Here is a 26,776-nt window from a genome sequence, read left to right on the forward strand (position 1 = left end):
AATCTTGAAAGCGGCATTGAACCCCATTTCACCTCACTTCTCCCATGTCCATACAAACACGTGACTTACATGTTGATTGAAATAATCAATGAATACGGATTAATTATTACGAAAATGAAAAACCAAGTATTACAACATATAATTCGATTGTCCAAATAAAACGCCAGTATTTAGTCAAATAAATGTTCAAATTCAAATGCTGTCCCCATAACACGTTCCGGACACAATGCATTCTTTTGTTGTCCACGTGCACGATGTAATCATTAACATACAACTTTTTTAATCAACGTTCCTCGTACATATCACGTCCTTTTGAATTAATTAATTATTAAATTAAGCATTTATATAGCGCTACTTATCCAGATATACTCGCTGCTCAAGAGCGCTCAGTCGTATGCTCTTTTGTAGAGGATGGTCTTGAGTTTTGATCTTAAGGTGCTGACATCTTCAGATCCCCTGACATCAATGGGCAGTGCATTCCATAGAGTTGCGCCTGCTTTTCGGAAGGTTTTGTCGCCATACGTTGTTCTGCCGGTTGGCGGAACAGCAAGCTGTAGTTGGTTTGCAGATCTCAGTGTTCGTCCAGGTTGGTAAAGGGCAGTGAGTTCATGGAGGTATACTTGGGATAACCCATTGAACGATTTGTAGACAAATATGATCAGCTTGAACACGATCCTGGGTCTCACAGGTAGCCAGTGCAGCTCTTTCAGGACGGGTGTAATGTGTTCACGCATTATATCGAACTCGTATTGACGTCGGCATAAATCCCACTTAAGCATCACGAGAAACATATTACAGGCTCACAGATCCTTATCACAGGCAATATGATTCACATCAACCATTCATTTTGATTACATCTTCTGGTATGGTTCAAAAAGCGATGAAACCGTAGAGAAGAGCTGAGTGCTTCTTGTGAGTAGGCGGTTGACTGTCATTTCGTAAACTTTGTCTCACAGGAGTTATGTTGATGCTTTGACGACCAGCTCGATGAGAAGGCACATCCCCGAAAACAGTACCCCAACCAGGAGGGCGAGTAGTGCTGCCGCCAACTTCCCTAGGCCTATAGGCTTTGCCCCTTTCTCAGCGGGAGTGCATGCACTATCGTTCAGCTTGGGTTTCCATTTCCTAAGCCAGTACTCCATCAAGCCGATTTCCTGAACCGTGATGATTCTGAAATCAGAAAGAATTCCATTATATATCGCCCCTTTTAGCATTATGCAAGCAATATCAAGGCGGAGGACACAAGAAGAAAAGTCACACATTGTACCTAAATTTCGGCGTGACGAGATAACGCTTTAACCATTTGGCTACCCAAACGCACTTTGATTAAATATAAGGCACACATATTGATAATGATTTGATCAGAATTCAAACAATTTATAGAATTGTATCATTGCGTACCATGACAATGTTCCACTTCACACAAATCCATAAATGAATATATGATTGGGTTAGATCACTGACTTTGCGTGCTGGCGATTAGGTGCCTCACTCTGGCAGTGTGGGTTCGAATCCCGGACGGGACTCAACCCCCAAAAGTACGAGAATCTGTACTTTTCTAAGAAAGTGTTATCCCAAATATAACATTAGTTGAATATATATTGTTGTGCTATACATTTGTATATACAAACACTGCTGTTGTGCGTCCCCTATGACTATGTTAAAGGTTTCATGACACCTGAAGAGCCGTTGAGTGGAGAAAGATCTTCTGTGCATAAAGGAGTATTGACAAGCACAAATATCTGGAATGGTTTTTTTGTGTGTATATTTAATATTTATGCTTATACACCTGACGAAATCAGTTTCGTTAAAATGTCCACATCCTCTTTCATTTGATGACCCGTGAAGATCCGGGGTAGAATAGGTCTTCATCAACCCATGCTTGCCGTAAAAGGCGACCAACGGGATCGGATGGTCAGGCTCGCTGACTTGGTTGATGCATGTCATCGATCCCAATTGCGTGGATCGATACTCATGATATCGATCACTGGATTTCCTGGACCAGATTCGATTACTTACAGACCGCCGTCATATAGCTGTAATATTGCCAACCAACTTTCATTTGATAAAAAAATACATCCGACGAGCACAATTGTTTCCTCACATCCTCACATTTCCTCAGATCCAAGTACATTGCAACACAGTAATCTGAAAATCGTAAAATCTTTTTACCATAAAACATCTTACTCACCTTACATACAAAACAAATATTGCAGTGCCTTTTCTCCTAATCTGTCACGCCCATATGTTGTGTTGTCTTTCAATAAAAAAAACGACCATGCAATCGGCAATTATACGGCTACACAGTTTCAGCACGAATTTGACTTTGCAGATACTATATATCCAATCCCTCCTCTTAATCCCTATTTTCGGCATATTCGCTTGTTCCAACTGAGCTGGACATTGATGTTTTTACAATTGTTACTTTGGAACATGTCATGGTACGTGCAACAAGATATGTGCACAACCTTAGACACTCCAAATATAAACACTTTACTCACTCTTTAGAGAACATATCTGTAAGTGGAGAATCTTTTGGCAGTAGAAGACTGTATTGTTGGGGTACAAATTGTTCCTTCAATATATATACATCACATAAGGTTTTCATGAACACTTCTAATTCCAAGATGTCGTTCAGGAAGGCATAATTCTCTGTCATAACCTTCTTCAAATGTACAGAGGGGTTGTGATTGAGGATGTCATTGTCCAAGTCTTTGGAAGCAGCGATCTTTTCCCATAACCCCATCAGTTTACTGTCGTTAGAAGTCTGTAAATACACACATATATCATTGAAAAATGACGATTTGAGAAATGAAAACATAAGCAGTTTACCAGTTTGCGACCTGTGCTTTGTGAACAGGAACACGTGTCGCCAGTTTGTACAGTAAACCATGTCATTGAAAGTGAGAATGTGACTGAATGATATGTCCTTAGACCAGTTTATAACAATGTACATATACACGGCGGTTATTCCCCAATCGAAATATGCTTGTATAAAGAACGATTTATCAGTAATTTTCAGTTACAGTAAACTACGGTTATAACGAACTCTTATAACGAACTGACGGATACAACGAACTAACATTTTTGGTCCCGACAATTTGCTGTAGTTATACTGTATATGTGCTTATACAGAACTACGGTAATAACGAACTAAAATTAGTAGTCCATTTGAGTTCGTTATGAACGTAGTTTACTGTACACTATAAAACACCGCTGTGCTCGACTTACTTCAAGAGTTTCCTGAAGCACCGCCCCTCCTCCTACCAATCCGATCTTTAGGTTCGTATCTGCGAATATGTCATCCAAACTTGCAAATGGAGGTGTTTTTCTTATGACGGTGAGTGATGCAATGAGATTCCCACTGTAAGCTGCCGTCATCACCATAATGAACAGCCACCAGAAGCTCAACAGGATTCGTCCAGAACAGGACACGGGTAGATGATCGCCTCCTGGAGTATAGATATATAGGTCAAATCCGTCTGTCACTCACATACATCTGTAATAATTACAGTCCACATGACTCACTGCCGAAAATGCAAAGTATTTTGTTTGTTGTTTATCTTGCTAAGCAGTCAGCTATATTCTAGCTATATCATGGCGTATTTTACAAGCCTGGGAAAACCAGTGTCTGACATCAAGAGCAGCAACCCAGGGCACCAAGGCACAATGCCCCTGCCCCCCATAATGCTCTTTAATCTGGTTAAAACTATGTATATTGATATACAATAATTCGTAAAATCAACTTATACATAACCAGTTGGGCAGATATATACTAGTATATATATACCTCCCACCACTTGATTGAAGTCATTATGGCTTGACAACAGTGTTTGATACTACGTTGAAACGTCCCTAAATGCAATAGACCAGAAGTTGTTTTCCATAAAGTTGCATGTTTTCTCATTGCCATTAAGCACTTTTCTCAAATGAAACGCACCTGAATTGACAGGTTGTTACAACCTGGGAGATCTATGCCAAGGATGATAGGCCTCCAGTCATCCGGATAGTTTACACATTGCACAGGACTTGAATGACACCAGATGAAGGATCAGGCTAGGTGCTTGTACCAAGTTGTAACCCATATTTAAAATTGTTTTCGGTGAAAGGTGGTAAAAGGATAAACCCTCGGCCTCTTATCTCAAACCCTCAAATGTATATACATGGCAAACTGCTTTGATCAAATGTTGCCTTTGATGACTGCACAAGACTGAAAAACTGTCATTGTTACGAATCATGAACAATTCAGAGCAGTATGGATACAGTTTGATTGCCCCACATATTCCATTATTTAGTGCTTTGAATTCTCTAACAATAATTCCTGATCGAGGTCAAGCAGGACAACAGTCGTGGTATGGGAGACACATTGAAACAGAAACAGGCAAACCTTCCGGAAAAAAGCTCACATGAAAGCAGGAGTAAAATACCAGGAAGTCATTCACCTGCACCATCTGAATGTTTCATACGTGAGAAACTTGCACAGACATAATAACTATGCAGCTCAATCATAGAATACATGAATGCGCCAGGAATCTCAGTCATGGAAGGCCCCTCGTAATACCCAGCGGGGGGGGGGAAGTTGTGGCATCATCCCGTTTGCCTAGTATCACTGTCTAATAGAGAAAGAAATATATTGATCAACGAGATGAAAGCTCAAGCTGGTAATGAAACTTACCCACCTGCACTGTCCGAGCTGCTTGTCATCTACATCACAGAAACAAAGCTATGTAGTTTCCTTCAACATTCAGACTTCCAGATTTAGACAATTTGTACAACCAGCGACATCAACCAACTTGGAGCAAACTCACTGGAGGACAATTCCGCCCCGCTAAAGAACATGCTTCTTGCACGATTGCACGAACTGCTCACATAAAAGAACGGGATGTACGTCTTGCCTTCCAATAAGTAGGATCTGTCCTTTATGAGGCTTTAAATTACATCCAAACTATAACTCTTGCAAAAGCTTCAAAAATATTGCACAATAACAAATTTGTTCCCCTGTCAAAATTTTAATTGATAGGATGTGGTGAAGAAACCATTCCACCAGCACTTCCGCAGTTTGTGTGCAGGATAAAACATGGCGCAGACATAAAACCACACTCAGAATTTAGTGATATAAAATCTGAACTAGCCATGGCACAATTGATACAGCACAGTTGTTATAACAAATGATACAGTGCAATTGTTATGCAAAGTCCAACCAAAGAAAGGTCAGTAAATCACAGGCATTCAAAGATCATGAGACGTCGTTCCCAGTGTGCGTGGGTTTTTCTGTCTTAATACTAGAAAGAGACTGTTGGTTAAAATGGTAAGTGTACAAGCGGTATAAGCAATTCCTATGACAGAGTTTTTGAAACTCTGCAAAGCTGTGAGATGCTCTGATCATCAAATACGTTGAAGATGACGTTGTATGTCCACCAACTATTAGGAAAGGGCTGTTCACATCATCTGCAATGGGCAACAGTGACCATAATCCATCTACAGCAACAGCCAGTACATCATTTCAACTATGACAGTGAAGGTGAATTGCAAGTACCTTGCGAAATAGCAGCTGGTAAGATTAATGCAGTCCCACAACTTTCCCCAGCGTACTGAACAAAGAGAAAATTCAATCCTCCACCTGCTCTACCAGCTCCAAGTCTGTCTTTGCTTTGTAAGGTCCTGATTTGCTGACACCTCATGTAACATAATAGTGTGAATGGCTGAAATCAGCGACCTTCCTTCGAGACAGTGGACAAGTGGAACTGGCATAAGCTGGAACTGCAGACTCCTTTTTGGCTACCTCAAGTGTTACTAGGACATGCCAAGCTCATCAAATGCAGCCTTTACAGTTCAATGACATCATACATTGATTATTGTACTCAGCAATCTGACCAGTCGGAACCAGTAATGAATTTCAAAGAGCGGTGTAACAGACGTGAACGTCAGAATCAACCATTTTAGTTCTTGATCCTGGTCCTTGTCGTTCAAATAATCCATTTCTGAACTTTATTATTAGGCAATAGATGAACTGTTACAATAATGTGAATAACGCTCGTTGGCTTCCCATTCACCTGAATGTCGTTGTAGATGTGGATGTTATCCACTGCACAGCTCTATACAGCTGAATAAGCCCACACAAACCTAACCCAATGACAAAAGAACACGATACATGCAAGTTCTTGTTGATTGGATTTCCACTTTATGATGTGGTTGAAACCTCTAGTGTATAATGGATAAAACAGTTTCAATGTCATGCCATGTTGTTTTTAATGAAAAATGATTTAATGAAAGGTCATTTCAAAATCAGTATCTGCATAACAAGAAATAACATTTGTGACCACAGTTAGATCTTTAAACTATGATACCTGTATCAGTTTATATGAGGTAAATACAAAATCATGTTATCATAAGCGGCCATCGTCGATTTTAGTGTAGCCAAAGCGTTTTGCTCAATAGGTGAGGTGAAATTGGGTTTAACGTCGCGTCCAAGATTATTGCACTTATATAGCGACGTGCATGTATGTATGTGTGTTTGTGTGGCTGCTTGTACTAGTCCGGACTGATGCCGATTTATAGTGCTAGCTCACTGAGATACCATGCCGCAGTTTAACATGAACATCCCACTCAGACACAGTATACTGACTCCGAACCGACCAGTCCTTATTTTACACCCTTACTGCCGAGCACCAGACAGGGTAACAACAAGTACCATCTTTTAACGTCTTTTGATATGAATGCGGCCGGGGATCGAACCCCGGACCTTCCGCTCTCCGGGCGGACGCTCTACCATTAGACCACGGAGGCGGTCTTTTCCTCAATAAGTAAACTTAGACAACTGATCTGCACAGCAATAACATCTGGGATTTAAACGTGGGAACGCCTTCTCCTGAATAGGTAACCCAAGGAATCAATTCGTACCAAAGTTTTGCTTGTATCATCATTTAAACAATTTTAATTTTTTATTTGTAACGTGAATCAGGTGTACGACAAGGAGAAAATACCCCACTGTACTTTTCAGTAAAACTCCCCAAGGTTTACACGTAAATTTATCTTACACCGAGGTCTTAATGTTGGAAATGGATCAGCTAAATCATCCAAAAATATATTTGAAAAGGGAAATACCTATTCATACCTAGGAATATACTTCCATGGAAACAGATGGCTTGTTAAGAGAATAAAAGTACTGACTGAATGTGCAACAAAAGTGATGAACTGTTTATTAAGAAGAGTTAAAAACGTGAACCTATCTCTCGATCGTCTTTTGATCGTTTGATACTATGGTTACTACAATCCTTCTATATTGTTCAGATGCATTGGAATTTGATAGGCGTGAAGTAATGGAAAAATATACACATAAAATTCTTGAAACTTGCCGGATTAAGAAATGTAACGCCAAATTATATGGTCCATGGGGAACTTGATAAGGAATGAGTGACTGTGTGTATGGTTTTACACTACTTTTAGCAATATTCTAGCAATATTACGGCGGGAGACACCATAAAATGGGCTACACACATTGTACCCATGTGGGGAATCGAACCAACACTTTCACAATCAGGTTACCCCACAGCTCCCACTTGATAGGGAACCAATCTCGATTGCACTATTTAAATGAATAATAAATAATTTATTATCACAAACACTATTTTTGTACCGCTACATCATCTCGAAGCCAACTGAATGCAAAACTAATTTCCTATGGATTGTATGTGTTCAAAAGATACTAAATGATGTCGGAGTCACTGAAATATTTGATGAACCAAATGCACAACACACTGGCTACGGTCCCAACGGTCGAACAGATATTTAAGGATGAGTAAATGCTAAATTGAAGGGAAAGCATGGAGTCAAGCCCAAAGGGTTTATACTAAAGACAATATATGCCAAAACAAATTTTGAAAATCCTCAGTTACTCCCTTAAAGCAAGTGCACACTATTATTAACATTTCGTATTTCAAAGCATAACTTGCCCAATTTGAGAAGAAAGACTTTGCCAAATCTTTCAGTGGGAAATGAATTTCACAATCATTTCAGAGAAAGGACCTCAGACTTTGTCACCCGTCATGTTGATATTTTTGTATTGCCATATGTATATATACACTCTACAAACGCAAAAACGCAGGAGTGATGTAAGATGTATTTTATATATCATATCAATATTGAACAGATGGTAATCGATTGTCCAAAATTGGCACACACCATTGTCATTGATTGAGCCAGGTTCCATATGGCACACAATAGACTTTCAAGATGAAGGTAATCTGTTCTCAATATATTGTATGACCACAATTAGAGTCCAAAACTGACTGGTATCGTCGTCCCATGGATGCAATCAGATCCCTAATTGTGTCAAGTGTCGAAGATTCTGTGGTTGTTGCTGACGTGCAGGCAGTCGTTGATCCTATAAATGTTGGAGAGGGTTTAAATCTGGAAAACTGGAGGGTCAAGGCAGGACCTAGATGTTGTGAAAAAGGCTGTTGTCAGTCTTGCCGCGTGAGGTCGGCTGATGTCTTGTTGGAAAATGATGTTCGGTTGCATAATGGTCAAGGATTTCAACCGTGTAACGTTGTGCCATTAAATTCCCCTGGTCTGTTCTACCAGTGTAGGAGATGGCTGTCCAGATCATCCCACTACCACCACCAAATCTGTCCACTCTCTGTGTGCAGTTTCGTGCATAACGTTCTCCGCAACGCCTGTAAATACGACCTCTACCATCCGCACGGCGACGCATAAAACGTGACTCGTCACTAAACCAAACGTGTCTACATCGCACTTGTGGCCATACTCTGTTACCTTGACATCATAGACGTCCGTCAAAATGACGTCTAGAACTGGTTGTCAAGCGCGAATACCTTAAGCGCATAACGGTTCCTCACTGTCTGGGCTGATATCCTACGTGATCCTGATATTGCCGTCGTTGTAGAAGTGACCGTGGTGGTTCTTTCACGTACATGATGTAGCCTGTAATGATATGTGCTCTGATAGTGATACGTGTCCGACGGGATCTGGGAAGGTCACGTGCTGTCCTGTGTGTCTGATAACGGTTCCACAGTCTTGTAATGGTGCTTGGTGCTACGTGGAAAAGCCTTGCTACACCTGAAGACGATTCTCCTGTTTGCAGTCGGCTAATGGCGTTGTTGCGTTGGTCTTCCATCAGTCGTGGGATGTTTTCGCTCTTCATTGTGATGACATGCAAATGAAAACCCAACGTGCATGTCATGTTTTTGTATTTTGGCGCCAGGCTCTCACAATGTTGTGTTTTTACGATTTTTCCGTCTTTTCACCATTGTCTCTGCAGTACCTCATATTTTCCACACAAATTTTGTATGGATGTCGGCAACGCTCTGTCAGATATTTACGATTTTACTACTCTCGCGTTTCGTATTTTGCAAAGTATATATCTGTATATACTTATGTACCAAGTGGTGAAGGACCATTTCTGTCCAGATGGATCATGTCAAAGAAGAAGCGCTCATTTCGGAAGTTGAGAATTGCCTGAAGGGTACGATGCGTAGGTCAATAAACACGTCTGACTTGATACATAAATAATCTTGAAGCCATGAACGTGTTAACTTCTTAAAGAAATGATTCATTGAATTGAGACGGCAGGTTCACCAACATCTTGCAAAGAGATATGGAGCAAGTAAATCAGATAGGACTTGCAATTGCATATTTAAGTGCGAATGGTTCTGATGGAGGTTTCCAAATGTTTAAAAATGTAGATGTGACTAAATGGCATGACTGTCATCAAAATGCTTAGCACATGCTCTTTTTCCTGGTCAATATTACGTTCACCACCATCGTCGCCAAATATTCCGATACCGTCATGTACTTTTCCTCTTTTGTATCCTTCTTTTGTCAAATTACTGCGGATACAGTACGCTAAATTGTGATGACCGATAATTCAAGGAATTCAATAAATCCGGAATTTCAATTTAAGTTTACAGCTCGTTACCGATCCTACATGTGTACATGTATGGAAAATGTATGTGCCGTGAGTGAGTTAGTGAGTTAGATTTAACGCCGATTTGAACAATACTGGGATTTATTACAGCATGTCAGCTGGGAGAAAAAGCATTAAATGTCCCAAGGGTATGTTGCTAACAAAGCAAGAGACAGAATCAGCGTTAGGTACGACATGCCTCTTTGGACATTCTTCCAACAATAATGTGAGATGAAATCCCTGATCAAAGCGTTATTCTGTACTCATCCAATACAACCTCTAATACGACAAGCTGAACACAAACCTACCCTGATTAACTGCGGAGCCAAAAAGATACATCACTGTGTCCAGAACACCTGCTGGCTTCAATCCTTTTGCTACAGATATTGTATCTTGGTAGAATGGGTTACTCCATTCTATTGCAAGATACAGCAGAAGGACACCCAGGAGAGTCCCTCCTCCCACAGCATACACCTGCCAACGGAACGGATCGGTCAGGGCACTTGACAACTTGGAACTGCCCTGAGTATCCCTCAATATCATCCCGTTGTACGACTCATGGACAAATGGAAGGAAGTCAGCGACGTGATCCCGTTCACCTGTGTAGCCCATTGGAGTCGCAATTAAATCTACTTCCTGCAAAAAGGGAATAACGCATAACCAACATGGTATACCTATATACACAAACACTGAAATTAGTAATACTTTAATCAAGAGTCAATTGACCTGATTAATAAACTTGGACAGGAAGAATGTTGATGACAATAATGAAAGCGTTCGTTTTTTACGTCAAAAGCCCTGGTTTGATTCCCCACATAGTTGCAATGTGTGCAATCTCATTAAAATCAGATCTTAGTTCTCGCTACCGCTAAACAAAGATCTAAGGACATCCCATTCGGGGTCACGTCAGAACGACCATTCATTCCGACCAATCAAAGCGTCGCTTACCAGATCATGAAAGTGACAGTCGGAATGAGATTTCTGATCTTGCAACCTCGAAAACCTTAACACGGGATATTCTGAACGATAGTTACGGACTTGACGACTGAATCCATACAATCTAGACCATCTATTAGCCATTCCAGAATGTGTTTTTTTGTTCAGGTTTCAATTTTTTATTGAGAATTTGTCAAAATATGTTTTGAAGCGTAGTCGCTAATTTGAAATTAGTGTCGTAAAGCACGAGAAAGCTGCCTTCTGATTGGCTAATGTGGACTTCTTGTCAGTCATTTCAGTTCGCGCAAGGTCGGTCTGACGTGACCCGTAATGGGATGTCCTCAGATCTCTTTGTTTAGCGGTAGCGAGAACTAAGATATGATTTTAATGAGATTGCAATGTGTGAAGCTCATTTCTGTCGTGCCCTGCTGGATTTGCTGGAAGCGGCATAAAACCTTAGTCACTCGCTTAACTTTGTCTTACTTATCTTACAAGGCTTCCTAGTGTTCAATAATATTCCCTTCTATGACAAATGAACGTTGTGCTCAAATAATAATGCAGGGACGCGGTTGACCCACTCCTCTGAGGAGTTTAAAATATTTTAGGAGAGAGTGAGTATGGATTTACGCTGCTTTTAGCAATGTTCCAGCAATATCATGGCGGGGGACACTAGAAATGGGTTTCACACATTGAACCCATATGAGGAATGCAAACTTCGGCGTGACGAGCGAACGCTTTAACCACTAGGTTACCCCACTGCCCTGGTTATGTTTCTTGGCATGTTGGCAGCATAATTGTGGGTTCCACGAAAGCGTGGATCACTTCAGACTCTCGTCCCACATGAAGCTGACATGACAGTACATGACAGTTCATAGCAGCGTTAAACCAAGCCCACTCGCTCAAAAAGATGACGCCGGTTCCATCTTCGTTACAACTTTGATTCAGTGATAACGCAGTGAAATGTATCGCATGTTTACCAATAATCAGTATATACGTGCACATTATACACAGGCAACTGCCAGTTTGATTTTTTTAATAAAAAAATGACGCTATGGCAGGCCCCTTTGAGACGCCTACACCATAGCTCCCGAGGAAATATTTTGCCTGTCATGAAAATGTTTGTATTCGTGCCTTCACTTTGAGGATAATGGCTGGTTGTGTCACCTGGTTGTGTCGATCGTGCAACAACATGTGATGATAATCGACAAACTCGCCATGGTAATATTCAGGTGCCTGTCAACTTCAATAAACAGTCATGATGTCAGAATGCAACATTACATTTGTTGCGGAAACACCCCATTCGTTACAGCATACTAAGTGCATACCTTTCTCTGCAGCATGCCAAGAAGTCCTGTATAATTGTTGAGGTCTCCGGAAACCGGATGTCCCCATTCTCCGTCGGCCGGCTCAGTGAAGGAATACCTGAGAAGGCAACACATCCTATTGGTACTTAACGCAGTCAGTGTTCGAGTTATAATTGAACATAATTGATCTGGAAAAGGCAGACAATTAGTAGCATGCGATTAACACTCTACCAGGCTGGTCACACATATCATGACTTCCCGATCCGATCCGTGAAGATCCGGGGTAGAATAGGTCATCAGCAACCCATACCTGCCGTGAAAGGCGGCTATGCTTGTCGTGAAAGGCGACTAACGGGATCGGGTGGTCAGGCTCGCTGACTTGGTTGTTGGATGTCATTGTATCCCGATTGTGTGAAGATTGGGTAGAAAATAGGTCTTCAAGAACCCATGTTTGCTGTAAGAGTTTGTCTGTATGTTTTTTGTTTAACGCCGCAATATTCCTGCTATATGGCGGCGGTCTGTAAAAAATCACTGGATTGTCTAGTCCAGACTCGATTATTTACAGACCGCCATCATATAGCTGGAATATTGCTGAGTGCGGCGTTAAACAACAAACAAACAACCAAACAACCTGATCCTCATTTAAGTCCATGCCACAAGAATGAGCTGCCACAAGCCATGCCGCAAGAATGAGCTGCTTGTGGCCTGTTCTCTCTTACCAGGAATGTGAATAATATTTCCATTCATTTATTATAATAACCATAAGGATACCATCCTATCTTTGTGTACTGTTTACTTTTCTCCCTAGAGATCGAGTGAATATTCGGAAGAGAATTTGTTTGATATTCTGGAAAGTGACATCATATTTTAATTATTAAATCAAAGTGGCCCGACTGTGACATAATTATCCATGGTGATTTGAACGCCAGGACTGACCACGGTTCGCACACCAATTACATCGACAACGATGAACCGACGTATCTTCCCGTCGATGACGACATGAACTATGTCCAAGACGAGTGTTTATCGCGGCGATCACACGACAGTGTTATAAACAAGAGGGGACATTGTTGTCGTTTTGCAAGTCCAGTGGACTGCGTATATGTAACGGTAAATTGTGGAGTGACAATTGTGTAGGGGAAAATCACTTGTTTCGACAATGATGGCAAATGTACTAGACTATGTCTTGTGTTATCCTAGTGTAGATTTTTGTAGATCAATTAAGATCAATGCAAGGTTTGAACGTTATTTATCAGTCGTTATTATTCCAGCGTGCAGATTAAGTATGACACAGTTTGGATGTTCAGGTAATGATCTCATGATATCACAAGGAAGATAGTTACGTATTCCGAGAAGTGACAGATCATGTCCACTTGTATAATCCCTGTTGTGGAATCCGAATCTAAGATTGGCATTTTTATCATTTTATATGACGTTAGGCAACTTACTTTACCTTAATGGGGACACGGGTGGCCCAGTCGTCTAAGGCCCCGCGATTCGCTGTGCAGAGTTGCCTCCCTTGGACACGCCAGAAACCTATGATTGTGGGTTCGAATCCCGGTTCGCCTCGATTATGTTTCTAGGTTTGTCAGCACCAAACTCATGCTCGTGAGTTTCAAGTGGTAAACACTTCGGGCTTTCCTCCCACATAAAGCTGACATGCCGTGATGTGACTGGAATACTGTTAAAAGCGGCGTTAAACCCAACTCACTCACTTTACCTTTATATTATTGGCAGTATCCACCAGAAGGTAAATATATACATCTGTTTAGTTATTGCATGTTACAACTGTTAATACCTTGACCAAAATATTTGCTTTCTTGGTGAGAAAGGAAACAGATTCCTTGCTACTGATGTCCTGATCACTGTACGTGCGACGCAATGCCGTTTTGAAACAGTATATGTCCATGACATGTCATCGTATATATTTTTATATAGTTTAACACGGCCGATCACAACTGAGCCCTGAACATGGCATTGGAGGGGAAAGTCAGTATTTTCTCTGAAGACAGAAATGAAGAAAAGTAATATGAAACATACGTAAAATTTAGAACACTTTTCAGGTGGTCGACCAGGTCGATGCTCGCGTGTGTAAAGGTGAGATTTCCATTTCTTTCATGTCGCTTTACGAATGGTTGAAACTGAAACAAGCAATATAATTAACAAAGACAACACATTAACTGAAATGAGGAATAATTGGAAAATAATTTTATGCGCGAAAGGTGCATGCAACCGTATACAGCAATCAGGGCGACCGAAGAGAAGTAAAATGTCCACTAGTTTGTCGTGACTCACTGTGACGTACTTACTGCAGCTCAGACTGGTTATGGGGGACATAACATCGTGAGAAAAATAATGAACAATGGTGTCTTGTGTTGCAGTTAGAAAATAACAACGTTTGAATAAAATTAGTCATCGTTAATTCTACAAGCGTGTATCGAAACAATGTTCCTTCGTATAGCATGGAGACATGCAGTCACTTTGCTGTGTAGTTGCTATTATTTCGAATTATTAGGGGCATTATTCTCGTGCAACATGTGCCTTCTTGTCCTGGTAAGATAGGATACGTTGAGCTGTGACCTGACAACTAACCCCGACAATTAACCCCGTATGACTATGTATGAGGTCCGCCCACTGGAGCGTACCATTGCAGAGAAAGGGGTAACAGGTGGTCCGCGAAAAGGAGTACGATGGATATGTGCGTGTTTGCCTCGGCTAAAAACGAGTTCGAGTTCGAGTTCGAGTTCGAGTTATAAGTTCAGTAGCAAATAATAGAACGTGCAAATATGAGGTACCCGATGACTGTGAAAACGGTGACAGCAAATTTGCATAGATAACAACATTTGAGAAGTATCGTGACACTAAAGGGAATTCATTTGCTGCAAAAATAAAATACTTTTGTTACTCCAGTGAGCAATATCAAATAGTGTCATGTCATTCATCGAATTATTGCGAATAGTTGACTCAATGACATACTCCTTAATTAATCCCCTGTGATTGTTTATGAGTTTTCACCATACTGAAGACGTAATATTGCTAGCTGGATTTATATTGAGGTAACTGGATAATCATAGCACTAGTCTTCACAATCTTGTTTAATAAAATTGGTATTATATGTGAGTTCGTTTAGTATTCTATATATATATGATGTCCCTCATACCTCAAGTGCAGCAATTCTCAGCTCTCGTTGGTTTAATCCTAGTTTCAGATTCGGGAACACCTCATTGAGGGATGTGTCATACCGCGAGCGCTGGACTTGAGAAAACTTCCGGCCATGAGGTTTCCACAGCAACGTGTGTAGCATAGTGTTTATTGTTCCCTCGGCATGCTCTTTTCTGACAATCTGGAGACAACAGATGTTATGTCAGTCTTTGTAATGTTTTAAGTGCTAATCATTTTTTGTCCTCAATAAATGATTCCATTGAAACATAAAACATGAGTTAAATATATCGTTGTTTATGTTTCTTCAAGAACAATGTCCATTCTCAAATATGTGATCAAAGCTCATTATTACTCCGGGCAATGGATCAGTGTGCACTGGAATTTCATTCTCAGCTCCATAGGGAGTATGCAACTCAAACTGCCTGTGAGGTTAGCTGCAACATCTCGTCCTACCAGGGGTGCCCATTCACTGTTGAGTGAACATATTTCGAACAAAGTCACTTGCCCAAGGAGACACCACATGTGTTGCATGAGCTTCAATTATTCTGTTTCTTATAAGTAGGATTATTTCGATCACAATCATATCACACATACTAACAGAAAAATAAGTAACTGTGCTTCATATAATGTTCAATCAATATATTCTGAAATTAAGTATCGCACCCTTCAATACATATTCAGGAAGACATCTCCTCGACTTTATGGTCGTGATTTACAGTTTGCAAGTGCATGTTGATGCAGGGCGTTCAATTTGGATGTTCACGTATTTGTCGGAAGCATGGTACTCACACACGTGTATTGTCAATGTGACCAGCACACAGTGATTGTTTAGCGATCAGGTGCTCATAAAAACACGTAAGCGTAAATTATGCGCACGGAGTGCCAAGGCTTGCTGTAAATCAACGTCTGCGTACAACGAAGTTGCCAGACATGTTAATGTTCATGGACACACAATGTCATCTACAGCAGGGAAACATTCATGTCTTATGATAGATCGGTCGTCCATGTGCGACGCTAAGTCAACAAGACAACCACATTCGGTTGGTGCATCTACAGAAAGGATGTCAAACTGCCACATTAAGAGATCGGACACTTCCTGGTCTGAGACCAGTTAGTGGCAGATCCGTACGCAACCCGTTGAGCGATCACACCATCCGGCCTCGACGTTCAATGATACACCAGAATTGGCTCCCACGTCACCGTCAGGCACGTCTAGCCTGGTGCAGACAGTGTCTTGGGTTCATAAAACAAGAGTAAAAAAACAGTTGTCATCTGGATAGCTCTGGCGGTCATACAATGGTCCAGGAGAACGTGTTAGCGACGTTTGCGTTTTTTAACGTCGTCAGTTTGGGGCGGGGGGAGTGTGATGATATAGGGGTCATTACAACTCATCGGAAAACGCAACTCATCATTATTAATGGTAACTTTAATGGGACGACATCTTTCGAGATCATGTTTTACGCTCTGTGCAAATACAGGGACGTAACGTCACGTTGCAGCAGGATAATGCCGACCCACATGCTGCACGTGTTGTAACAAACTTTGTGAGGCAGCTTACTATCATGGTCAGCGGTTTCTCCAGGCCATTCCCCCATAGAACATGTCTGGGATGAGACTGACCGAGGCCTACAACAGGACCAGAACCAGCCATTCTGTAGCATCTACGACTTTCATCCCTTATTAATTATGTTCAGTACATGGGTGTGGTTATTCTCAGGTTACAGCAGTATTCAAGCAATACCGTGAACGGGGACACCTACACCGGGCTTAATAGTTTCTAAAGTGGGGAATTGAACCTGGGTCTTCAGCTTTACCACAAAACAAGCTCCATCGGGCGTGACGACTTACTTGCAGAAAGGAGTCCGTGGCATCAGATCTGTTGCAGGTGTGCATTGACGACAGGACCTCCACCATTGTGTTCACCACCCACTGAGATGAAGATAAACATGTGCCATTACACCATGGCTGTGAAACCGAATATACGTTTAAAGTAAATATTTTGAAGTCTCTACTTTATTTACATTGCTATTATGTGTATAAAGTTGCAACCGCTATTATATATTTATGTTGTAAACAGTGTTTATGTTGATAATGTAAACAGTAGGTATTCTGAAAATATCACATACACCATGAGTAGTTGTCAGTCAAATATTGTTAGAAATATAACCTTGCTACGAGGCATTCACACGGCGACAAAATCAATCTGTATGTTCTTAAATTGAGAAACATACATACATGCTGTGTACGTTATTATGCAATCTGAAATGTTTCCCTTTGTGTCTGTTGACTTGCTACAGGCTACCTTGGCCTTCACCCTGATCTTTGACATGAGAAAACCTACAAAATGCATTTATGTTAATTATAAACAAACATGTATACACAAGGCGGTGCTAACCTGGGATAGTTGTCCGACGTCAAAGTCCCTATCTGACCTGCTGATGACGGCGACATGATCAAGCTTCAGGTCCATGCCCTCTATGACCCCCAGAGAAGATCGGGGCAGAAGCAACAGCCACTGAGAGAAGTGTCGGAACAAGGAACCTTTCCCAAAATACTTGTCCCAGTCTTCAGCCTGAAGAAGAGACCATGGTCAATATGTTCCTTCTGGTGAGGTGAGGTGAAATGGGGTTTAACGTCGCGTCCAAGATTATTGCACTTATATAGCGACGTGCATGTACGTGTGTGTGTTTGTGTGGCTACTTGTGCTAGTCCGGACTGATGCCGATTTATAGTGCTAGCTCACTGAGATGCCATGCCGCAGTTTAACATGAATATCCCACTCAGACACAGTATACTGACTCCGAGCCGACCAGTCCTTGTTTTAGCCCCTTAATGCCGAGCGCCAGACAGGGTAACAACAAGCACCATCTTTTAACGTATTTTGGTATGACGCGGCCGGGGATCGAACCTTTCGCTCTCCGGGCGGACGCTCTACCATTAGACCACGGAGGCGGTTATTTTCCGACGTTACCAAGAAAATCGTGTGGGTAATGACAAGAGGTTAGGATGTAGAAGGGTATAAATCGATGCTCTGTTTTATTACGTTGTTGTTTATTTCCCATCCACAGATGCTGTCTGTGACACGTTTGGAGGTAATGAAATAATAAGCACATAATAATCATGTCCCGCAATTATTTATATCAATTAATTTCAGTAGGCAGAGGTGCATATGAATAGCTCTGTTGGATTTGGATTTGTGTCATGAAGCTAAACATCAAAATTGCTGGTATTTATAGACACCTGAGAAAACTTCATGCAGTACGTTTTATGAAATAGTTTTTAAAAAATATAATGGCTGAAAATTGCTTTAATTGCCTTGAACGAATATGTCGGAATTACACAACCTACTGATTAACTGTAATATGCATTTCATGAAAGGCAGTTTATATGCTGAGCATGCCATTATTCCACTTCGAACTAAGACAAATGGATAACGAAAACTGTACAATCCGTCAAGTGTTTACAAACTGCAAAACTTCAGCACCAGAGAATAATCGAAATACGGTGATTCCATTGTGACATATTTTGGAAACGTGTTACTTTGGGTCTTCTTTCAACCTCTTTCTTCGACTCAAAGACTGTCAAAGAACAATTGATTGAGGAAATATGCCATACCGGTGTTTTCTTACATCGTTGCGAAATGACCTCACAATGGCTACCTTAAAAAAATGTAACCTTAAACACAACCTTAAATAGTTCTGAGGAACATGGACTTGTTTAGACCCAATAAGAAAGTATAAACTGGACTGACAATATAAATAATCGGTATTTTCTATAATTAAAAAAGTCATTTGGTAAATAATTATTCGGTTGGAAAGTAAGGATCGTTTTAATATTACATTGCTTTTACAAAACTGTATTAACGAGTATGTATCGCAGCAAAATGGTAACATGTAGTGTTATTATAATTTTGTTTGATACTTGGTTCACGAAAGAAGCGAAACTTGAGGCACAGTGATCGAATTCCAAAGATTTTACTCTTTTATATTGTATTAAACAATTTTGCAATCTCTGGTAAGAGGAACCGTAAAACCCTTTATTAGAAAGTGATGACATATAGCATCATATGGAACCGCTATTCTAGTTAAGGAAGATTGATTTGAAAACTATAATGTCATCTGTGGTTTACTTACCTCTCTGAGTATTTGCTTGACAAGTGGTAAGGAACACATCAGAACGAACCTGAGCCTGTGTTTGATCTTATCCATCCCAATGGTGTCCATGATTTGTTCCAGAAATATCAGGTTACTTCCGTCTGTCTTCACGAGGACTAGTTGTGGTTTGACACCATGCCTTGACAGTTCACTTGCCAGTCTCTTCGCATCGACACCTGAATAGTGGAATTTGTGAATAAACCTACCTGCTTCAAGATAAGAAGGCAAATGAAGGCTGTTCCAGTGGCCAAAGGCCATTGTGTCCCGAGCCGTGGTCAGTAATCCGTACTTGTCTTCCGGGCCGATTCATAGGTATAAATTGGGTGGTCAGGCTTTGTTGTATGCATGTCACCGTACCCGATGGCCAGGATCATTGCTTATAGCCTCAACGCTGGTGTACAGTATCCGGATTGGATTATCTGCAGGTCGCTGTGATAATGCGTTAAAAATATTCACTCGGTTACTCATTGGGAAGTGTTGCGTCAACTAGATTTTCAGTTCGAGGTGTGTCTGCGTGTGTGTGTTTGGAGGGCTGGCTTTTCTTGCAGTCAAGTGTCAAATGACAGTCTATAATCTAGTATGTTTTTAATAGTATATGTGAGTTCCTAAAATTTGAAAGGAAAAAGCTCAGCTCAAAACCCTACATCCCACATTTCACTCCCAACACCCTACACCCACACCCGCCAAATATCAAATGGTTGCTCTCATGGATCCTCGAATTTGATCAATGGTGTTTCAGGATCATAGCCAAGAGATGTAGTTATAACATTGACTTTGAGCTTTCCTCCGACATTAAGTGAGTGAGTGAGTGAGTTGGGTTTAACGCCGCTTTTAACAGTATTCAAGTTATATCACGGCGTGTCAGCTTAATGTGGGAGGCAAGCCCGAAGTGATGCAGGTCTCAGACGTTTACCACTTCGGTGAAACCCACGAGCACGGGTATGGTGCTGACAAACCTAGAAACATAATCGGGGTGAACCGGGATTCGAACCCACAATCATAGGTTTCTGACGTGCCCAAGAGACACAACTCTGCACAGCAAATCGCGTGCCCCCCTCCGACATTAAGCTGCCATATCGTCATATAACTGAAATACTGTTAAAAGAGGAATTAATCCAATTCATCGGAACAAAATACTCTTTCCATGAGAAATATTTAGTTGATACTCACGGTTCTCCCTGTCGCTGAATATCGTTTCCGATGTCCACAAAAGCGTGTGGATGACGTGGCTGGTGTGGTGGAGGTGGTCGGAAAGATGGGGCTCAGAGGGGTACGCCGGGCTAGATGAGGGATCATTTCTATAAAAATCAAGCCACGACTCCTCTTGAATCAGTCCTGGACTGATGACAGACAACGACTTTCCTCTCACAGGGTGTGGAGTTATGATGAGGTCCAAGTTGTAGTTCCGCATACTTGAAACTTTATAAAAAAAAACATTCAAAGATTAAACTGATAAATATTCAGCAAAATCCCGAAACATATCGATTCTCACCTTTCCACAAAACATATTGTAAGGCCAAACTTCCTGTTATGTGTAAGGTTTTTCGATATAAACTGACGTCCAAAAGAAACTTTACCAATTGAAAATATAAATTTCAGACAAAGTATAATTTTTTTTCGATGAAGTCTATCTTAAAAACATAAACTAAACACAACAATAGTGTATGCAGAAAATGTTAATCGTCTGTTACATGTTTGCGAGATAAGACGCGAAAAAGTGAAAAACACGTGCACCACGGACAACTGCAAATGCACGTGCGGGTAAGGGTATAAAACGATTGCAACGGCAAGTCAGACATCCACAGTGATAAAAAACCACAAAAGAAATGCCACGACTGAGTCGAACAAGGTGAACGAGCCTTGGGTATGGTACAGATGGGAGCCACCCACGCCCATAAAGCACGAACCTTCGGTTGCTCCCGTGTTGCCGTTTCCAACTTGATGCAACTTTACAGACAGACAGGGCGGACCGCTGACAGGCCAAGAACAGGCAGACCCAGGGTGACCACGCCCCATGATGACCGGTACTTGCGTACCTTGCACCTCCGAAATCGCGTCCTGACAGTGACGTCATCGGCGACAATCGGCGATTGTTTATGTACTCTGCCTATTTTTCATGATTCTGAAAGCTCGAGTTTTGTACCACACCCAACTTTGGGGGGCTCTGACGTCATTCTCGGTTGCGGTATGATTGTCATTTTCAGTGTTGATTATGTTGATATATTGATCTTCTGAATACACTTTACTTCATGCATGTATGTTTTGTTGTTTTTGGACGTCAGTTTATTTACTTTAAATGTTTCTATGGCATTAAATTGATGAAACGCGGTGGAAACATTTATTGATTTCTGTGACGTATCAATTATGTAAATATATGCACCGACCCGTGTGCGTCTACAATAATAATCATTAAGTTGTCCAATAAACTATCGATTTGGTAAATACCCTCATAAGTTTTCGTGGTTGCACTTTCGTTTTTAATTATGAAACCCGCCAGTCAGGAACTGACAATCGGCATACATCGCCTTCAGGACGATTACTGTTTGGGGCGTCTAACTATATACAAAGGAACACTATTCCTTAACAGTGATTCCTCAATCGTGGAATTGATTATTCTTGACGATTTCACTGGAAAATATAACATCTCATGTTTATCCTAATACTGTCACTTGACTTAGATGCTAGTATCTTGTTTGAGATAATTATGTTGTCGCAGATATTTGAAGTCGTCGTTTACGTCGATGACATACGTTACTTTGAGGGAGGGAGTTGGGTTTTCGCCATTTGCAGCATTAATGCCAGCAATATTTCGACTGGAGACACCGGAAGATTCATATGTTGATTCAATGCGGAGAATCTACTTACTTTGAGCTGCTTTATAGAAAATAGACCCACGTCTTTCCCCGAACCAGTGTACGCGTCCCACATGACCCGTTACGTTATTGGTGATGACTTGTATGGCGTCTTCATTTCCCGACACTACTCCTGCAAAGAGAAAGGACACAACAGCTTCTTACCTCAAAACCTCCACACGAATGTTCCAATCAATAAGACAACATTTTACTGGTGAACAAGTTTATTTTTCTTCAAAAAGAAAATATATACACTTTAACCTCTAGTATCATCGACTGGACCTGTCTTTAGTTCATGTTAAGAAGGGGGCACGGGTGGCCCAGTCGTCTAAGGCGCCGCGATTCGCTGTGCAGAGTTGCTTCCCTTGGGCACGCCAGAAACCTATGATTGTGGGTTCGAATCCCGGTTCGCCCCGATTATGTTTCTAGGTTTAGCCTTAACCGTGCTCGTGGGTTTCACCGAACTGGTAAACATATGAGACCTGCATCACTTCGGGCTTTCCTCCAACAGTAAGCTGACACGCCGCGATATAACAGGAATACTGTTAAAAGCGGCGTTAAACCCAGCTCACTCACTCACTCATGTCCAGAATTATTGTATATCTGACGTTACCGGAAGCCATGATGGAAAAACGAAGAAAGAATGGAATTTTCCAGAGAAATTTCGATGCTTATTCGATGCTTTTGCCATACTTTTTTCCCGTCACTATTTTGTTTAAATGATCCTTTATTTAAGAAATAGACGAGTTGTTAATCTTACAATAAATCACTGCAGGGAGAAAAAAAAAATGAGGGGCGCAGCCTCGAGTGGTCTTTTTCTCCTTGCAGTGTTACTTGTACAATGAACAACGACCACAAGTCGTTCATTTCTCATATGAGATATCAACATTATGTACCTCTTTAAGGATGTTGATAAAATGTACAAGCTTTAAAAATGGTTACCTTAATTTTAACAAGAGGCCCATAGGGCCTGTATCGCTCACCTCGATATTGACGCAATCACGTCAACATTTACATTTGCATTGTATATGTATATTACACTGGTCTTAACCGTTTCCATGTTATGATCCAGAATAAATCATATTTAAGTTATTATTCCCTTCATAACAAACAAATGTATACAATGTATCTGTTTATTATAGGGTTGGGATAATATCGGTTTGCATGTTATGGTCACGGTTCTAACTCTTTGGGGAGTGCCGGACAGATAAACAGAAGGATCAGTCCTGGCAGCATATGTGCATTCCTCTCATTGTACTCTCAGTTGTACATATGGTTATACGGTGGGGATCTTAACTGTGTCGAGGTTATAAAAAAACTCTTTTCAGGCCCGCCCCTTAGTACCCGGGGGTGGGGGTAGAGTTCAGCCCCTCCATTTCTCCAATTTGAATCCCCACCATTGAAGAATGCTTCCAACCAAATATGGTTGATAACTATCTCTTAGTTCCAGAGAAGAAGTCGTTTACAGCAATAACGTCAAAATATCCCTATTTCGCGAAGGGGGGGTGGGGGTCAGCCGTTCCATTTGTACAATTTTGAATTCTCACCACCAGAGAATGCTTCCAACAATATATGGTTAATATCTATCTCTTAGTTCCAGAGAAAAAGTCGTTTAAAACAATAACGCTAAATAACCCCTATTTTGGCTTCGCCCCTCAGCCCCTCCATTTGTACAATTTTGAATTCTTACCACCAGAGAATGCTCCCAACAATATATGGTTCATATCTATTTCTTAGTTCCAGAGAAAAAGTCGCTTAAAGCAATATAGCCAAATTGCGGATGACGGACGGGCGACGGATGGACAACGGACGCCACGGAATGGCATAAGATCACATTGGTCCTTCGGACCCGGTGAGCTAAAAATGTTGACTCCCTGAATGTCGGACAAGTCCATTTTATGAACAAGTGGATTAAGTTTGGTATTTCCTGCATATTCTCACAATCCTCGCCTCGATTATCTGTACCTTTTCTCCTTATTCCGATTGTCATATCTCCCCCACTTTTGGATGCGATCGGGTGATCACTGCGTTGATCTGCGTACCCCAGCTAAATCTATGGGGAACAACTCACTAGGCGCTTCCCTCTAAAATATAACGTCGTCCAATATATGACGTCAGCAAGTTGACAGCGAATCTGCAGAAATGACGTGATGATAGAACAATGTCTTATCTGACATAAACCACGCTTCGTTCTTCATTGCTCTTTGTAATTTATCGCGTTGCTATCTTATATTCTTGAATCAACATTTCTATTAATGTACACTTGGAACTGACGGGACTATTTTTATCGAACGATCGACCCGTGAAGATCCGGGGTAGAATAGAATTTCATGATCAGGAACCCATGCTTGCCTTAAAAGGCGACTATGCTTGTCGTAAGAGGCGACTACGGAATCGGGTGGTCAGGCTTGTTGACTTGGTTGATGCATGTCATCGTATCCCAATTGCGTGGATCGATGCTTATAATGGCAATCACTAGACTCTCTGGTCCAGACTCGATTATTGACAGACCGCCGTCATATAGCTAGGAATAGAGACGCAAATAAAGTATGACGAGACAATTAGTGTGTTCGAATGTGCAGAATTATTTGTGAATCAAATATGGCCTTCTCAAGCAATTTATTTATCCAGAAACCAAACATCATTATGGCAACATCGCAGACAATCGGCATTATATGATATCAAAACAAAATCATATTGAAGACTGGATGTATCACTACTGTTAGTAGGCGTTGTATTGAGATCCATGTCAAACACTATCTTCCAGATCCGGAGTAGAATAGGTCTTCAGCAACCGATGCTTGTCGAAAAGGCGACAAACGGACTCGGGTGGTCAAGCTCGCGGACTTGGTAGATGCATGTCATCGTATCCCAATTGCATGGATCGATGCTCATAATGTCAATCACTGGATTGTCTGGTCTGGACTCGTTTATTGACAGACCGCCGTGATATAGCTGAGATATTGCTGTGCGCGGCGTTAGACAACAAACAAACAAACAATAATGTAACAATCATGTGAATAATTTCAAAACCTTTCAGGTATCATGGAAGGCCAGCGTATCTCGAAACCCACGTAGTACATGTACACGTATGTTTTTGATGACATGGAGTAGTCAACGACTCCGGCGACAGAACTGTGTGAAATTAACAATAAATGTTTTAAGATAGTTGAATACTCCTTAAAGGCTCAGGTTGACGTTGATGCTTATCTCTTTACGGGGGAAGGGCATAACGCTGATCTCTTCACGAACACCTATTTTATAGCAGTTCATTAATACATGATTATGATATAGTCGTAATTGTACATTGGACTTTGCTTTAAGCAGATATGTTGATTGCTAATTATTGGCATTTTCAAAAACAATATGTATGTTTTCATATTTCAGCGGACAACTTACCACATAAAATATCCGTCTCCCGCCTGAGAAACTATGCCAAAGTTTTAACATGGAAACCCCACTCAGACGGTAACCAAGCAGTCTTTCTTTTATTCCTTTGATCCCGAGCGCCAGGAAGGGAAACAACAAGTACCACCTCTTCACGTCTTTTGGGCTATCCCCTAGAGGAGGCGGCCTTTTCCCAAATGTTCGTGCATTTCCAATTCTGAGCCCATGTTTATGCCCTAAATCGAACTATTTATGCTTTACATTTTGAAAAAATCATCGCAGATACAGGGAACTGATTTAAGCTTAATTTTGAATGCATATTGCCTTGTTCACTAATCCGGACAAATATCTCAACCGCACTAAACCATTAGTCCCCACACATGTCCAGTTTTCACGGGTTCAGTTATAGTGAGTGAGTTGGGTTTAGCGCCGCTTTTAACAGTATTACAGTTATATCGCGGCGTGTCAGCTTAATATGGGAAGAAAGCCCGAAGTGATACAGGTCTCAGACGTTTACCACTTCGGTGAAAACCACGAGCACGGGTATGGTGCTGACAGAGGGACGCAACTCTGCCCAGCGAATCGCGGCGCCTTAGACGACCGGGCCACCCGTGACCCCGGGTTCTGTGATAACAGTACAAGGATGAAATAAGAAACAGTGTCGTCACATCACACACATATAACCTTCAGGATAACTTAATTCACCTACCTATTTCAATCAGTGACCCCTCGGCATACTGTAGGAGAACGACAACCACAGCGATGCGGACACCATCCATAACGCCACAATCGTCGACACGATCTCTGTTAAATTACAGCGTACACAAGCACAACTACAAGGCTGACGTTTGTGCAACAAAGTAAACACCTAGCCATTAGACAAGGTAATAAGGACAGTGCAAAAATCAATACAAACGCGAAGATCGATGCGTTATGACTTGGGATGTTGTAGAGCAGAACAGAACAGAATTTATTTGGCATAGTCTGGCCATTAGGCCAATGGTACAGATGGTTGGATATATTATGACAGCGCTTCAGTTAATATTGGCTTTGGAA

At 41.3% G+C, this 26,776-nt stretch overlaps 1 protein-coding gene across 1 annotated transcript; it reads right to left on the reverse strand.

Annotated features, from left to right (window-relative positions):
* Positions 1-959: 959 nt before the first annotated feature.
* LOC139444203 (probable glutamate receptor) lies at positions 960-26,499 on the reverse strand. Its single transcript, XM_071225115.1, has 13 exons — positions 26,430-26,499; positions 22,347-22,466; positions 20,652-20,900; positions 19,461-19,657; positions 17,723-17,899; positions 17,176-17,256; positions 15,326-15,508; positions 14,206-14,306; positions 12,187-12,283; positions 10,234-10,561; positions 3,232-3,452; positions 2,502-2,767; positions 960-1,170 (listed from the first exon to the last, which is right to left on the reverse strand). Exons 1-13 carry the CDS (start codon positions 26,497-26,499, stop codon positions 960-962), a joined length of 2,301 nt encoding a protein of 766 aa, XP_071081216.1.
* Between the last annotated feature and the right edge of the window lie 277 nt (positions 26,500-26,776).

The sequence above is a fragment of the Haliotis cracherodii genome, unplaced genomic scaffold (assembly GCF_022045235.1).
Source record: "Haliotis cracherodii isolate W230 unplaced genomic scaffold, xgHalCrac1.p SCAF_5, whole genome shotgun sequence".
NCBI lineage: Eukaryota > Metazoa > Mollusca > Gastropoda > Lepetellida > Haliotidae > Haliotis > Haliotis cracherodii.

What these genes read in the sequence shown, in the direction of transcription:
- LOC139444203 (XM_071225115.1), bottom strand. Translation starts at nt 26,499, where the DNA reads ATGGATGGTGTCCGCATCGCTGTGGTTGTCGTTCTCCTACAGTATGCC. An exon ending in AAAAGTGTTCTAAATTTTAC is followed by an intron (nt 12,284 to 14,205) that starts GTATGTTTCATA and finishes TTGCCTTCTCAG; the next exon opens with GTATTCCTTCACTGAGCCGG. An exon ending in ACAGATATGTTCTCTAAAGA is followed by an intron (nt 1,171 to 2,501) that starts GTGAGTAAAGTG and finishes TTCTGATTTCAG; the next exon opens with AATCATCACGGTTCAGGAAA.